Genomic DNA, 17,888 nt, shown 5'->3' with positions numbered 1-17,888 from the left:
AAGGGGGCAAAAAATTTATTTGAAGAAATAATAGCTGAAAACATCTGGGAAAGTAATCTGGGAAAGTAAACATATACCCAGATCCAGGACACACAGAGAACTCCCATCAAAATAATAAAAGCAGACCCACACCAAGAGATAATGTAATTAAACTTGCAAAATATAGTGATACAGAAAAAATCTTAAGAGCACCAACACAGAAGAAGTTACTAACTTACAAGAGAAAACCTAAAAGGCTAGCAGGAGATGTTTCAACAGAAAATTTGCAAACCAGAAGGGAGTGGTATGATATTTTCAAAGTGCTGAATGGGAAAATCCTGCAGCCAACAATGCTTTATCCAGCAATGCATTACTCAGAATAGGAGAAAGAGCGTTTCCCAAACAAAAACTAAAGAGGTTCATGACCACTAAAGCAGTCCTACAAGAAACACTAACAGGGACTCTTTTAGTGGAAAAGAGAGACCAAAAATCAAAGTATAAAGGAGGAAACACAAATGCAGTGAAAACAAAAAATTTCTGTAAAAAATCAGTCAAGGAGCTCATAAAGAGAAGATATAAATTATGACATCATATACCTAAAACATGGGGAGCAGAGTAGTAAAGAATGGGTTCAAACTTAAGTGTTCATCAACATGATATAGACTGCTATATGCAGAGGAGGTTATATAAAACCCTAATGGTACCATATATCAAAAACCAGTAATAAAAAGGCAAAGAATAAAAAGAAAGAAATCCAAATATTTCATTAAAGAAAAACAACAAAACATGAAAGAAGACAAGAAAGATACAGAGAAAAATTTTCAAAAACAACTTCAACTAATAAAATGCCAATAAATACATATCTATCAATAATTACTTTGAATATAAGTAGACTAAACACTCCAATCAAAAGATAGAGGTTGAGGAATGGAAAAAAAAATAAGACCTATCTATATGCTGCCTATAAAAGACTCATTTTAGACCCAAAGACTTCTGAAGATTGAAAGTGAGGGGATGGAGAAATATCTGTCATGCAAATGGATGTCAAAACAAAGCTGGAGTAGCAATACTTATTTCACCAAAATGACTTTAAAACAAATACTGTAACAAGAGACAAGGATACTATATAGTAATAGAGGGGACAATCCAATAAGAAGATACAATTGTAAATATTTATGTACCCAACATAGGAGCACCCAAATACATAAAACAGTTAATAACAAATATAAGCAAACTGATTGATAATAATATAATAATAGTAGGGTACATTAACACCACACTCACATCAATGGACAGATCATCTAAACAGAAAACCAACAAGAAAACAATGGCTTTGAATAACACACTGGAATAGGTGGATTTAACAGATATATTCAGAGCATTCTATCCTAAAACAGCAGAATATACATTCTTTTCAAGTGCACATGAACATTCTCCAGAATAATCACATAATAGCCCACAAAACCAGCCCCAACACAATCGAGAAGATTGAAGTCATACCATGCATCTTTTCTGACCACAAGGCTATGAATCCAAAGTCACCTACAAGAAAAAAATCCAAAAAGACCACAAATTCATGGAGGTTACATGACATGTTACTAAGCAATGAACACTTCAATCCTGAAATAAAAAACAGAAATAAAAAAGAACATGGAGGGGCGCCTGGGTGGCTCAGTGGGTTAAAGCCTCTGCCTTCAACTCAGGTCATGATCCCAGAGTCCTGGGATTGAGCTCCGAATCAGGCTCTCTGCTCGGCAGGGAGCCTGCTTCCTCCTCTCTCTCTGCCTGCCTCTCTGCCTACTTGTGATCTCTGTCTGTCAAACAAATAAATAAAATCTTAAAAAAAAAAAAAAAAAGAACATGGAAATGAATGAAAATGAAAACACAATGGCACAAAACCTCTGAGATGCAACAAAAGCAGTTCTAAGAGGGAAGTTAATAGCAATAACAGGCCTACTTCAAGAGACGAGGGAAAAAAAATCAAATACACAACCTAAACTTACAAGCTAGTGAAAGAACAACAAACAAAACCTAAAATAAGCAAAAGGAAGAAAATAATAAACAGTAGAGAGAAAAATGATATAGAAAATAAAAAAGACAATAGAGCAAATCAATGAAACCAGGAGGTGGTTCTTTGAAAAAATTAATAAAACTGATAAACTTCTAGCCAGACTTGTCAAAAAGAAAAGAGAAAGGACTCAAAGTCACAAATGACAGAGGAGAAATAACAACCAACACCACAGAAAATTATAAGAGAATATCATGAAAATCTAAATACCAACCAATTGGACAACCTAGAATATATAAATTCCCAGAAACATATAAACTACCAAAACTGAAACAGGAAGAAATAGAAAATATAAATAGATTGATACCAACAAAGAAATTAAATCAATAATCAAAACACTCCCAACGAACAGAAGTCCAGGACCCGATGGGTTCATAGGCAAATTCTACCAACATTTAAAGAAGAGTTTTTGTTTTTGTTTTTTAGTTTTTTTATTCTTGAGAGAGACACAGACAGAGAGGCAGAGGAAGAAGCAGGCTCCCCGCTGAGCAGGCTCCCCACTGAGCTCCCAGATGCAGGACTCAATCCCAGGACCCCGGGATCATGACATGAGCAAAACGCAGACTCAACCATCTGAGCCACCCGAGCATCCCTTAAAGAAGAGTTAATACCTACTCTTCTCAAACTATTCCAAAAAACAAAAAAGAAAGGAACACTTTCAAATTTATTCTATTAAGGCCAGAATTATCCTGATACCAAAATCAGATAAAAACACCACTAAAAAAGAGAACTATAGGCCAATATCCCTGATGAACATAGATGCAAAATGGTCAATAAAATACTAGGAAACTGAATTCAACAATATATTAAAAAGAAAATTCACCATAATCAGAGAGAATTTATTTTCAGGATGCAAAGGAGAAAGGATAAAATTCATATGATCATTTCAGTAGAAGCAGAAAAACCATTTGACATAGTACAACATCCAGTCATGATAAAAACCTTCAACAAAATAGGTTTAGAAGGAACACACCTCAACATCATAAAGGCCGTATATGAAAAACCTGGAGCAAACATCATCCTTAATGGGGAAAAACAGAGCTTCCCCCTAAGGACAGGAACAACATAAGGATATCCACTCTCACCACTTCTATTCAACACAGTATTTAAAGTCCTAGCCATAGCCAGTCAGTAAAGTCTCAGCAAAATATCATAATTGATGTACAAAATCAATGCACAGAAATCTGTTGCATTTCTATACACCAATAATAAAGCAGCAGAAAGAGAAAAATTAAGAAAACAATCCCATTTACAAGTGCACCAAAACACAAGCAGTAACTTCTTTAACGTCAGCTGTAGCAACTTTTTTCTATGTATTTCTCCTGCAGAAAGAGAAACAAAAGCAAAAATAAACTATTGGGAGAACATCAAAATGAAAAGCTTCTGCACAGCAAAGGAAATCTTCAACAAAACTAAAAGGCAACTACTGAATAGGAGAAGATATTTACTAATGATGTATCTGATAAAAGGTTAGTATGCAAAATATATAAAGATCTAATAAATCTCAACACCCCAAAAATAAATTATCCAATTAAAAAATGGACAGAAAACATGAACAGATATTTCTCCAGACATACAGATGGCCAAGAAACGCATGAATAGATGATCAGTATCACTATCACCAAGGAAATGCAAATCAAACCTACAGTGAGATATCACCTCACACCTGTCAGAATGGCTAATATCAAAAACACAAGAAACAACAGGTTTTGGCGAAGATATGGAGAAAAAGGAATCCTCATGCACTGCTGGTGGAAATGCAAACTGTTGCGGCCACTGTGGAAAAGAGTATGGAGGTTCCTCAAAAAGTTAAAAATAGAACTACCCTACAATCCAGTAATTGCACTACTGGCAATTTATCCAAAGAAGACAAAAACACTAATTTAAAGAGATACTCACCCCCCTGTGCTATAAGCAGCATTATTTACAATAGTTAAGATTTGGAAGCAGCCAAATTGTCCATCAACTGATGAATGGATAAAGAAGATGATATATATATTCAGCCATGAATATCATACTATAATACTATGACCATATTATAATACTATTACCATACTATAATACTGTTATCATATTACAGTACTATTCAGCCCTAAAAATAACAAAATCTTGCCATTTGCAACAACATGGATGGAGCTAGAGAGTATAATGCTAAGAAAATAAGTCAGTCAGAAAAACACAAATACCATATTATTTCCCTCATATGTGGAATTAAAGAAACAAAACAAATGAGGTAAGGGAAAAAGTGAGAGACAAACAAATGCTCAATTATGGAGAACAAACTGATGGTTACCAGAGAAGATTGCGGCGGCGGGGGGGGGGGGGGGGTATTAAATAAGTGATGGGGATTAAGGAGGGCGCTTGTGAGGAGAACTGGACGATACATGGAATTGTTGAATCACTATATTGTACACCTGAAACTACATAAGATTATATATAAAATAAAAGTTACACTTAGATAAAAATAAACCAAAGATGATTTACCACTTTAATAAATAAATAGTGCTAGGAAAACTAGGTACTCACATGCAAAGGAATGAGATCAGACACCTATCTTACACAATTCACAACAATTAACTTAAATGGATTAAACACTTAAATGGAAGATCTGAAACCACAAAAAGCACAACAAATTAAAACTAAAATCTTAAAAGCTGCATACACACACACACACTATAATGAAAAGGAAAGCTATAGAATGGGAGAAATTATTTACAAACCATCTATCTGATAAGTCATTCATATCCAAAATATATAAGGAAACATACAACTCAATAACATAACAACAAATAAGTCAGTTTTAAATTGGCAAAGGTCCTGAGTAGACATTGGTCCAAAGAAGACATACAAATGGACAACAAGTACATGACAAAGTATTCAACATCACTAATCATCAGGGATACACAAATCACCACCAGGAGATATCATCTCATATCTGTTATAGTGGCTTTTATCAAAAAAGACAAGAGACATCAAATGTAGAGATAAGAGAAATCCTCATGCAGTGTTGGTGCAAATATAAATTAATACCGTATAGCCATTACAGAAAACAGTGCCAAGAAATGAAAAATACAACTTCCATGTGATGTAGCGATCCCATTTCTGGGTATGTATCTAAAGGAAATGAAATCACCATCTCAAAGAGTTATCAGTACCCTCATGTTCACTGCAGCATTATCACAATAGCAGTTTAAGTGCCCATATACAGATATATATATACACAATTCACATATATTATACATAGATATATTAAATGTGTGTGTGTGTGTGTGTGTGTAAATACAATGGGATATTGTTCAACCACAGAAAAGAAGGAAATCCTGCCATTTGAAACAATATGAGTGGACCTTAAGGGAATTATGCTGAGTGAAATAAGACAAAGACAAAACCGTATGATCTCATTTATACATAGTATCTAGAAAAGCCACCAAACTCATAGAAACAGAGTAGAACAGCAGTTGCCAGGGGCTGGTAAGTGGGGGAAATGAGATGTTGAGTCAAAGGGAACAAACTTCCAGTTATTAGAATAAATTTTAGAGAAATAGTATACAGCAAAGTGATTATAAATAACTAAGTTGCTATGAAAGATTCTACATGCTCTCACTGTAACAACAACAAAAAATGGTAATTATGTAAATTTAAGTATGTGTTCAATAATCTTACTTTTTTATTTTTTAAATTTATTTAATCTTAAATAAATTTAAGTACGTGTTCAATAATCTTACTGTGGTAAACATCTCACAATATGCACATGTATCAAATCATCATATTGTATAAGCTACACTTACACAATGTTATAATAATAAATAGCTGGAAAATGAAAGCAAACAGCAAACAGATATGTCATTACGTGATGATACAGAAAGTAATCCAAGGTACACTGTTAAATGAAAAACAGGAAAACAAAAATTTATATATGTTTCATCATCATTTTTTGTTTTCTAAAGAGATGTATGGGTTGATAGGTATTTGTAGATACAATTAGGATTAGTTAACTTTGAAAAGAGGGAATATAGAGACAAATGAAACATTTGTATTTTATTTTACAATCTGAAGTGTTTAAAAATTCTCAAAGAATGTATTATTTGTTTGACAGTGTTTTATAAAATTAAATATCTCTACAATGCAAAAACAGTGCTAATCTTTAACTCAATGGAAATGTAGGTTCACAAAAAAAATTTATCTGAGAATATTTGTGATATCTTTACTCCCAACAGTGGAAATTGGAAACAACCTAAATGCACATCACTAGAAAATTAAATTTCAAAAAATACAGGGTAGTTATGCAATAGTATAATGCTAAGCAGTAAAAAAAAAAAAAAAGATGAACTACTAATACACAGACTAACACTGGTAAATCTCAAAAATATACTGAGCAAAAATAATCAGAGAAAACAAAATGGATATTTCATAATTCCATTTTTATGAGGTTCAAAAAACCCAAAATTAAACTATTGTGATAGATACCAAATAGTGGTTGCCTATGGTTGTTGACAAACTTTCTGCAGTAATAAAATCTTTTTCATCCAAAAATGGGCCGTGGTTCTGTATTTATCATGCATACATTCATTAAAATACATTAAATTACAAATTTAAAGCTTGAGCATTTCACTGTATATAAATTATGAAATATGAAATACAATATTTATTCTAATGGCATTAAATATTTTGATAGAGTATACAGATTTAAAATTTAAGATTTTAAATATAAGATTTAAAAACTTGTAGGCTATCCAATGCTAATATTTAGTAACCATTACAAGTAGGGTATTTATATTCTAAAACCCCACTACAGGATGAAATGTGGCAAAAGTAAATTCTCAGCAAAAACATACAAACATAAAAGATAATGAGTGTTGAAAAAGCAAAAATAGAAGATAGCACTAGTCAAATAACTATAATATATATGAGTGATCTAATTTATCCAAAAAGAATAACCAAATAAGAATTGTACAGATAAAAACGTAAACAGGTACTTTTTCTTACTGAGAAAGAAAACTTTTTGTGATCAAATTATAAAGTTATGGGGGCACCTGGGTGGCTCAGTGGGTTGGGTCTCTGCCTTCACTCGGGTCATGATCTCAGGGTCCTGGGATCAGGCCCCGCGCGTCGGGCTCTCTGCTCGGTGGGGAGCCTGTTTCCCCCTCTCTCTGCCTGCCTCTCTGCCTACTTGTGATCTCTCTGTCTCTCTCTCTCTCTGTTAAATAAATAAATAAAATATTTTTTAAAAATTATAAAGTTATGTTTCTGCATAGAATTGCACATGATGACTTTAAGACAAAGATCTTTACTTGAAATAAAGGACACTGTGTAATGGCAAGAGGGTCAATCCATCAGAAAGCTATAACAATTATAAACATACACAAACTTAACAACAGAGCCTCAAAATGAAGGAAAAGCTAACATAATTGAAGGAAGGAATAGACAATTCAACAATAGTCTATTAAACAGTCACAATGGTCAGTCTATTCAAATAGTCATAATAGACTTTAACTGCCTAAATAATGGATAAAACAACTAGAAGATAGACAAGTAAACAGTTTTGAAAACACGATAAACCATCTATACCTAAGAAACAACTATATTTCACTGAGTAGAAAACATTTTTCTCAAGTGCATATGGAACACTCTCTATAATAAAGCACATATTATGCCATAAATAAGTTTCAATACATTTGAATAGTGTTGAAATCATACAAAGTATCTTCTTTGACTACAATGTTAAAAATAGAAATCGGTAACCAAAGAAAATATGGGAAATTTTCAAATATGTGAACTTTAAACACAATACTAAATAAATAATGGGTGAAAAAGAAATCACAAGGGAAATGAGAAAATACTTTGAGACGAATGAAAACAAAAAGACAACACAACTAGTCACATAATACGTTTAGTAAAATCAATGGTCAGAGGAAATATGTAGTTACATATGCCTATATATAAAAGAACTTTTGTCACATCCTAAGAAAAAGAGCAAACTAAATCCAAAGAGAAAGAAAAATATTAGGAAATAAATCCTCACAAAATACCAGCCAAATCCAACAGCATAAAAAAGGATTATGCACCATATCCAAGTGAGATTTATCCTAGAAATGTTCCAACATATGAAAATCAATGAATGCAATATACCACATTAACAAAATAAAGGGCAGGAATCACACAAGTATTTCAATAGATGCAGAAAAAGTATCTGACAAAATTCAATCTCATTCATGGTAAAAACACACAACAAAATAGGAATAGAGAGAAATGTCTTCAACAGGATAAAGAACCTTTGTGAAAAATCCCCAGCAAACATCACACTTTATGGTAAAAAATAAAAGTTTCCCCCTAAGATCAGGAAAAAGACAAGCATATCCATACTTTGCCACTTCTTTTCAATATTGTTCTGGAGATTCTAGCCACAGTAAGTAGACCAAAAAAAAAAAAAAAAGGAATCAAAAAGATGATTTTTGATTGGGAATAAAATTAACAGAAGTGTAAGACTTCTTCACTAAAACCTACAAAACATTGTCAAAAAAAATAATTCCTAAGTAAATACAAAGGTACTGTATGAGTATTCTGGAAGACATAATCTTGTTAAGATGCCAAAACCCCTTAAAATGGTCCACAGATTCAATGTAACTCCTATCAAATTCCAACAGCCTTTTTTTTTTTTTATTCCAAGAAATTGTCAAACTGATCCAAAAATTGACATGGAAATGCAAAGGACTCAGATTAGCCAAAAAGAACATGTTGGAGAAATCACACTTCTAGTTTTAAAAATTACTATAAAGCTATAATACACAGTATGGTACTGGCATCAGAATGGACATGTAGATCAGTGGAGTAGAACTGAGATTCATCAAATAAACCCATATTTATGGTCTGTTGATCTTTATAAGGGTGCCAAGACAATTCAATGAGAAAAAAAGTCTTTTTCAACAGATGGTACTAGGTCAACTAGAGGTATACACGTAAAAGAATGAATTTTGACTCCTACCATAAATCATATACAAGAATAAACTCAGAATGCATCATAAACTTAAATGCAAGAGCTAATACTATAAAACTCTTGGAAGAAAACAGAGATGTAAATATTTGTGACCCTGAATTAGGCAATAGTTTCTTTGATGTGATATCAAAGGAACAAGCAATTTTAAAAATTAGATCAATTGGCTTCATCTAATAAAATTTTTTGTCCTACAAAGGACATTATCAAGAAGATGAAAATACAAGCCCTACTGTGGGTGAAAACATTTGCAAATCATATATCTAGTAAAGATCTAGTTTCTGAAATACATAAAGACTTCTACAATTCAAGGATTTAAAAAAAAAAAAAAAGAACGCAGTTTTAAAATGGAAAAAGATTTTAACAGACATTTCTCCAAAGATAAACAAATGGCCAGTATGTGCATATAAAGATCTTTCCATGATTATTCATTAGACAGATGCAAATCAAAACCACAATGAAATGTCACTTCACTCCCAGTAACAAGGACTATAATAAATATACAAAATATATTTAATATATACATATATTATATACAACATATATTTGTGTATAATAATATAAAAAAAACACAACTAGAAACAATATAACAAGCCCTGACAAGGGTGTGGAAAAAGTGGAATCCTCATATACTGCCATTTGGAATGTAAAATACTGCAGGTACTATAGAAAAAAAAAAAATTGGCAATTACTCAGAAAGTTAAACATCAATTTACCAAATGATCCAGCAATTCCAGTCCTAAGTGTATACCCAACAGAAATAAAAACACATGTCCCATTAAAAACAAACAAACAAACAAACAAAACCCTTGTACTCAAACACTCATAAGAACATTATTCATAATAGCCCCAGAGTGGAAACCCAAACATCCATCTAGTGATGAATGTTTAATAGAAGACAGACACACAAAGTCAACTATTTCACAAATTCATTCATATAGAATGGTCCAGAATGGCGTCCCATCCCACCTCCCCCACCCCCACTGGCCAAATAAATCCTGGTTGTGAGGCCATTTTTTTTTTAAGACTCTATTTATTTATTTGACAGAGAAAGAGAGATCGTGAGTAGGCAGAGAGTCAGGCAGAGAGAGAAGAGGAAGCAGGCTCCCCGCGGAGCAGAGAGCCCGACGCGGGGCTCGATCTCAGACCATGAGATCATGACCAGAGCCGAAGGCAGTGGCCTAATCCACTGAGCCACCCAGGTGCCCCTGTGAGGCCATTTCTGTTACCTCTCGAATCTTCAGGCATCGGTGCTCATGCTGAGCGATGGCACCGAATGGGCCCCAGAGAGCCGTCAGGCTAGCCCCCAGCGCCCGTGTCGGGGTCCGCAAGTGCCCAAAAGGGAACGGGAGCGCCAGTCGCCGGAGTCCATTGAAGGCAGGGCGCAGATGCTGCCGGGAAGTCGGACCACAATTTGCGCCGGAAGTTGTGTGCGGTGGGGTACCCTCCTGCAGGACTTTGCGCTTGCGCGTCTCCACCACGACCTAGCTGGGGCGGCTGCTGTGATCAAAGGGGTCCCCGAGCAGGAGCTACTGGTGGGCAAACACGCACTGGGGGAAAGTCCTGGCTGCCCTGTGGGACCTCAGGTCGGCGGTAAAGGACTCCTTGAGGAGCAGTTGGCCTTCACGATAGACATGGAGGTGCCAGACACTTGGGACTCTTTAAAGACATGGCCCTCCGTCTTGGGGACACTGTAGAGGCCGCCAACCACTTCCTCCGGCCCCTGGAGCTCCACAAGTTGGATGGGCTCTCCTCGCCGGCGCCAGCTATCAGTGCACTGCGGTAAAGGTGGTGCCACGCCCTGGCGTGGTCTGGATGGCGTCCTTGTACAGCGTCACATCGCAGACGTCCGAGCACACGCCTCGCAGGTTCTCCTGGCAAGGCAGCCCTTCTGGAATCCCAACACCATGGTATCCTTGATTTCGTTGAGGTACTGTACAGTCCTGGTGATGACTGGAGATGTTGGGCCGGTGCCATCAGGCCCTGAGCACCAGATCTTGCGGGTCTAGCAGGTTCCACTCGTGCTTTTTGGCCAGACAGCGACCTGCTGCTTCAGTTGCTGGCGGGCCCCCCTTGCTGTCCTAGGCCAGGTGGTCGCAAAAGGGCCGCACCTTCACCTACAGCAGATTGTGCTGGTTTGGGGATTTGGACAGGCAGAGAACCTTTGACTCTGGGTCAAATTTCTTGATAGGGATGTAGGTGTAGTCCTCCTTCAGGTTCTTCAAGCAGGTCTCCAGGGGCAGCCACTGGTACCCGCGATTGTGTGCTCCCAGGATGCACTGCTCAATGATGAACTGCTCTGTGGGGTCTGACTTGGCCAGCTGCCTCGGCCCCTCCATCAGCTTGGGTAGCTCTGCAGGGTTCTTGGCCTTGACCGTGAAAGTGACGACAAACTGTTCACTGAACTTCATCATCTGCGGGTTGTGGGTGTCCTCCAGGGTGATGGTGGTATCAGTTTTCGGCAGAAATTAATCAGCCCACACCAGACTTATATCCCCACCAAGGCACATAGGTTTGTGATTGACGGGGGTTTGGGTGGAGGGGGAATAGGGAGTGTCTGCTGATGGTATAGGGCTTCTTTTAGAGGTTAGGAAAGTATTCTAGAATTAAATAACATTGACATTTACACAACCTTGTGATTATACTAAAAACACTGAATTGTACAGTTTCAAGAGGTGAATTTTATATGTGAATATAAGTTTTTTAAAAGTTAAAAAAAATAAATAAATAAAAGTTAAACACTTGGGGCGCCTGGGTGGCTCAGTGGGTTAAGCCTCTGCCTTCGGCTCAGGTCATGATCCCAGGGTCCTGGGATCGAGCCCCGTATCAGGCTCTCTGATCAGCAGGGAGCCTGCTTCTCCCTCTCTCTCTGCCTACTTGTGATTTCTGTCTGTCAAATAAATAAATAAAATCTTTTTAAAAATAAGCAAATAAAATAAATAAAAGTTAAACACTATTACCCAGAACAGCATTTAGTAAGCTGTATGCTGAGTAAGTCTCTGCTTCAAAGGAGTCTGATTTGACAGTCCGGTCCGTTTTATAATATCTATGATATCTCAAGGGAAATTTATAACTTTAAATAATTATATTAAAACTAAAAACTAGTGACCTAAGCATCCAGATTAAGAATATATGAAAAAACAAACCCAAAGAAAGTAGAAGGAAGAGAAGGAGTAGTAATATCTGAAATTAATAAAATAGAAAACAGACCACCAACAACAAAAAACTCCAGAGATAATTAAAAAGATCAGAAATTACCACTTTGAAGAGTTTAACACAAATAAACATGTGGCAAAATTGATCTAGACAAAGGGGAAGAAGAAACAAATACAATATTATGAATGTAAAGGAGGAATAACTGAATGTAGAGAGATATAAAAGTAAAAGATATGAGCAGTGTTATATCAGTATATTTCAAATTTAACAAAGTGAACAAATTCTTAAAAGAAAAAATTAAAACTTGTCAATAGTGAATTAAGAATACACAGAAAGCCTAACTAGTCCTATAACAACTAAATAATTAATATCAATGGTTTGTGTCTTTAAAAATTAAGACATAAGTTCAGCTAAACATTCAAGAAAATTAATTAAGATATTCTTTTTTTCAGAGAATAGAAAATGAAGAAACATTTCCCTGATCCCATTGTGAAGTCATAAATACCTTGGTAACAAAACCAGACTAAAATAAGGTAAGTAAAAAACTTAGGGACCAATGTTACTCCAGAGCATAGATCCAAAAATCCTGAACAAATGACTATTAAATCAAATCCAGCAATATATGAAAATAAAATTAAAAAAATAAATTTGTCCCATGAATGAAAAGTTTAACAATTGAAAATCTATTTATGCAATTCATTAAATTTAAAGATTAAAGAAGAAAAACTTAATCACAGAAAAATTTCAATAGATGTAGGAAAAGCATTCATAAAATTCAATGCATGTTCATAATTTATAATACATTATAAAGATAACCTAAAAAATACCATCACATTTAATGATGAAGCATTAAAAGTCTCATTTTTAAAATCAGGAACAAGAAGATAAATGTGCACATTTTTATTGCTTCATTTAATAATGCTCTGAAGGATCTAGACTAAGCTATAGAAGAGGGAAAGTGATAAAATTATAATGGGAAGAAAGTAAAAATCTAACCTCATTATTTTCAGATAATCTAACTTATTAGTGAATTAATAAGACAGTTAAAATTATGAAATTAAAAGTATAAAACCATATATGCATAGTATTAACATGTTTACATATAATATACAAAAAATAAATGTGATTTAGGAGAGGTGAGAGAACTCAGGGTTTTGTTTCTTAAGGTAGGTCATGAGTGCACAGATAGTCAATTTTATTAGTATTCTTTACATATATGTTACAGGTATTTTTTAAAAGATTATTTATTTATTTATTTGACAGACAGAGATGACAAGTAGGCAGAGAGGCAGGCAGAGAGAGAGGGGGAAGCAGGCTCCCTGCTGAGCAGAGAGCCTGATGCGGGGCTCCATCCCAGGATCCTGGGATCATGACCTGAGCCAAAGGCAGAGGCTTTAACCCACTGAGCCACCCTGGCGCCCCTGTTACAGGTATTTTTAATGTACAAAATTTTCCTATTCCAACAAATAAGAAACTAATTTGTAAAAAAAAAAAAAACAAAAAAAAAACAGCCTCAGCCTGTTGTATGGAAAATATATATTATGAAATACAAGAAATAGGAAAACTAATGCAGAATCAGTATCATAATTCAAATAAATATGTGATACTGCCATTAAATGAAGTTTTGTACTTACTGAAAATACTGCCTATAAATCACAACATTACAGGTGGTAAGTTTGTAAAAAGTAACTGTTAATTGTAATAGACATTATTATCCTGGAGCTAACCATTTGTAAACATGAGTCATCTGAAAATACTGTTGGTCAGCATGTTTAATATCTGGATGTGACTGTACAGAACAATTTGGAAACGTTTAATAATATGTTTTATTATTTATTTCAGCTGAGCGCACAGAATAATTATCCAATTCTGTATGTTTATTTATAGTATAATAAGAATGTTAACATGACCACAGTAGTTTCATGATGATTGACACAACATAAAGAAAAGATTTATTTTTGATGTTAGGAGAAGTATTATGGTCAATATAATCTGGTAGAAGTTAATAAATAAGACCTCACACTGTGTTTTTATAATATTAATGACAGAGTTAATGACAAACATTTTCAAAGGTTGGTACATAATTAGGTTCAGTACATCATCCAGCAGAGATTGCTTTGGGCTTAAAAGTTTGAAATCTGCCACAACATAGCAATAAACACTGAGGTCTGATAAATTTCTATAGTTTGAACATAGATATCTCAATGCTTTGTTTGATGAGCTGAATATTCTCTGTAGTGGTTGGTTGGTTTACACAGAAGATGGGGAGCTTAATGATGGTATGATGCTAAAGAGATAGAAGTTAATTTTAATCAGTAATTAGTATTTATCCCAGCATTCCAAATATTTGTTCTAATGTCATTTAAATACAAATATTCTAAACTTACTAAGCAAATACCAAAAGATGATTTATTAACTGAATTATTTTATAATTCATATGCATGTACGGAAATAATCTGTATCATAGAACACTCATATTCCATCAAAGACTATGGTATGTGGTTATATTTTTATATATATATATATTTACATATATATATTTATATATATATTTACATATATATATTTATATATATATATATATCTCTCCATTGCGTAGACTAAAAACAGGTGGCCTGCCTTTTTTTAATATGATTAACTCTGTCCTGATGTACCACATATAGGAGTTTTTGCTTACAAATCAGTGTAGACTGGTCAGTTTCTGTTGCAATACAATAGACTTTGTCAGGTCATTCAAAGGGAAACCATTAGCGTGGATCTCAAAAGTCTTGGAACAAACTAGTAGCTTTTAAATAACATTGTAATCCAAAATGTTTGAAAAGTTCTTTTCAAGTATTTAAACAAGAGATATCTGCAAGTATGTTTGATTATCTTCTTTCCAAATTGTATCTTTGGGAAAATTGTTTTAAGTGAATAATCTGGTTCATATTATTAATCTGAAATGAAATGAAAATGAAAATTTTTTGCTTAAACTGTAATACATAAACACAATGACAGTGAAATGACATTTTTTTCCAACTAATATTGGTTTCCAAAAATGAAAATTTTTTGCTTAAACTGTAATACATAAACACAATGACAGTGAAATGACATTTTTTTCCAACTAATATTGGTAAGAGATAAAAACCAAAGTTACTGAAATATTGTGAAAGTAAAATGTGGTGATGAATACTAAAATCCTACTCAAGATTGGTAATTCTGTATGAAATCCCTTGTGCAGTATCTTCAACCATGTTTGGAATTACTAAATGATTGCTTTGTTCTGTAACCCCAAATAAAATTGTGGTAGCTGGATTAAAATAATAGTCCCAAGAAGTTTTTCCTCCCAGTGTTCACCTTCCTTTCCAATGTGACTTTGTAGCATCCATCATCAAACGATAGACCTTAAACCCTTAACCCCTTGTTCCTTAACCCCTTAACCCCTTGTTCCTTGTTCCTTGACTCTGGGCAGGTCCTGCTTTGGCCAATAAAATACAACAAATAGTAGTGTGCCAGTTTTGAGCCTTGGCCTCAAGAAGCCTTGTGAGCTTCTGTTCCTTCTCCCAAGCCATGAGATCAATGCTACTGGAATACTAGGGAAGACACCATGGTGCAGAAACAAATCAGCCCAGTTTTCCCAGCCAAGGCCATAGGCCTGTGAAAGATGAAACCCCAAACTCAAGCAAAATTAGTTAGCCTGTGGCTTATTGCAGATGTATGAGTGAGCCATCCTGAGCCCACCTGAGATTAGCAGAACTATCCAGCACACTCCTGCATAGGTGAGGTAAAATGAATGTGTATGATGCTATGTGCACCTGACTTTTTTGATTGGTTATTATATAGCATTAATGCAACAATTGGTAACTTGACCATCAATGAACTACAAAGACTATTGTTCCCCATTGAAGTACTCAAGACAAAATTCTATACCAAGGATTGGCAAATGCTTTGTATAAAGGACCAGATAGTAAAAATGATAGGTTTTGTGGGCCTTGTGCAAACTGTGTTGCATAGTCCTCTTTGTTTCTTTTTTTTTTTTCTCTCTTCTCACTTTTCTTTTTTTTTAAATATTTTTTTTATTTTTACAAGTCTTTACAAATGTGAAACCATTTGTAGCATTTTGGCTGTAGAAAAAGGGCTGCTGTCCAAATTTGGCCCATGGGCTGTAATTTGCTCTCTTCCGTATCATACAAAGACATGATATTGCTAACAAAATGCTAGTTAAAGATGTTGGGGTTCAGAATGCAAAGTAATGCAATAAAATCTAATACAATTTATAAGATAGAATTACCAAATATTTTTAATTTTTAATTTTGTGTTGTCTTCAGGAGGTGCTGGTAAAATTTTAATAACTAGCTATTGTTATCAACTAAACAGTTTCAAACAATCAGTGGAGTAGAGTTGAGATGTATGTGATTGACTCACATAAGAGCTGGCTTTGTTGTACTACCTATACATTGTATTGCCTATAGTTTATTTCAGTAATAATTGTAAAAGAAATTAATTATATTCCAGACAGGGGTTTTCCTTAAACTGACTTACTCCTTTCATTTACCTCACTTTCATGGTCCCAATAAGGTTTGATTGTGTGACCCTTTGTCATGAAGAAGACTACTATCTTTGTAGCTGCCTTCTATGATTTACTTAATTGTATTTACTGATGACCTAGTTTCAAAGAAAATCACTTAATGGCAAACTTACTTTTCTTGGGTTGATCACCTTCAATGTTAGAACAGGGAATTGTCTTTTCAGGCATGGTTATTTACAATATTTCAAAACCTAATTAGAGAGAAAAATCTTTAAATATCATGAATCAATAGTAGTATATATTTAAATTCACTAAAAATTGCCAATTCAAGAACTGAGAGTGTCAGGATTGGTTTCTAACATAGGATATATAAAAATCAGTACTAAATTATGTTAAAAATGTAAGAAAATCCAACAGTGTACTCTTCTTCCCATGAGAGCTATTATGATCCTTTTTGGGAACACCAAATATAAAAATCCTCATTAAAAAGGAATCATAGATCCTCTGCTTTGCTGGTAACTTAAATAGACATCTGGCCTGGAGACTAGATTTTTTTTTTTTTTAGCATTTATCATTGTAACTGTGTACTCTAAGCCCTGTGGAGATTCTAGAATCAATGATGCTTCATTTCTTATGATAAAGTTAAACCTTACCATTATCTTTACTTTTTCTCAGTTCCTTTTTAAAACATTTTATTATGGAAAAAGTCAAATATATACACAGGTGAGAGAAAACAGAATGGATCTCTAAGTGTCCTTCAACCAATTTCAACTAGTGGTCAACCTGAATTCTGTATACTTGCCCACTGCCATGTCTGACCTACCTGATCAGAGTCATAATCAAATGTCATAGTATTGCATTTGTAAGTATTTCAAGAATTCTTTTAAACATAGCAATAATACTAATAATATACTTAGACTGTTAATAATACTGTCTTAATATCACTAAACATGCAGTCAGTGTTTACATTTCTTTCATTGTCTTGTATTTTTTCCTGTTTTTTGAAAGTTTTCAGATTAGTGATACAAGTATAACATTTAACTGAAATGTCTTTTAATTCTCTTTGTAAGTGCTCTCTTTAATTCTCTTTATGAGGTTTCTTTTCTCTACAATTTATCAGTGTGGAAATAAAATACTTTGTCCTATAGAGTTTTGACATTGCTGACAACATCCTTATATTTAGCATG

At 34.3% G+C, this 17,888-nt stretch overlaps 1 protein-coding gene across 1 annotated transcript in view; it reads right to left on the bottom strand.

The window, feature by feature from the left end:
• CCDC178 (coiled-coil domain containing 178) overlaps positions 1–16,929 on the bottom strand; it is a gene marked incomplete at both ends in the record, with an annotated part of 413,121 nt that extends 396,192 nt beyond the window's left edge. Inside the window, 1 exon segment of the mRNA XM_080821927.1 lies at positions 16,875–16,929. Within this exon segment, the coding sequence (XP_080678053.1) occupies positions 16,875–16,929 (55 nt within the window).
• Positions 16,930–17,888: the final 959 nt, after the last annotated feature.

This window comes from Martes martes (assembly GCF_963455335.1).
Source record: "Martes martes genome assembly, chromosome: 13".
Classification (NCBI taxonomy): Eukaryota; Metazoa; Chordata; class Mammalia; order Carnivora; family Mustelidae; genus Martes; species Martes martes.
Note: the sequence above shows the minus strand (reverse complement) of the source record. Positions and strands in the feature narration are given on the sequence as shown.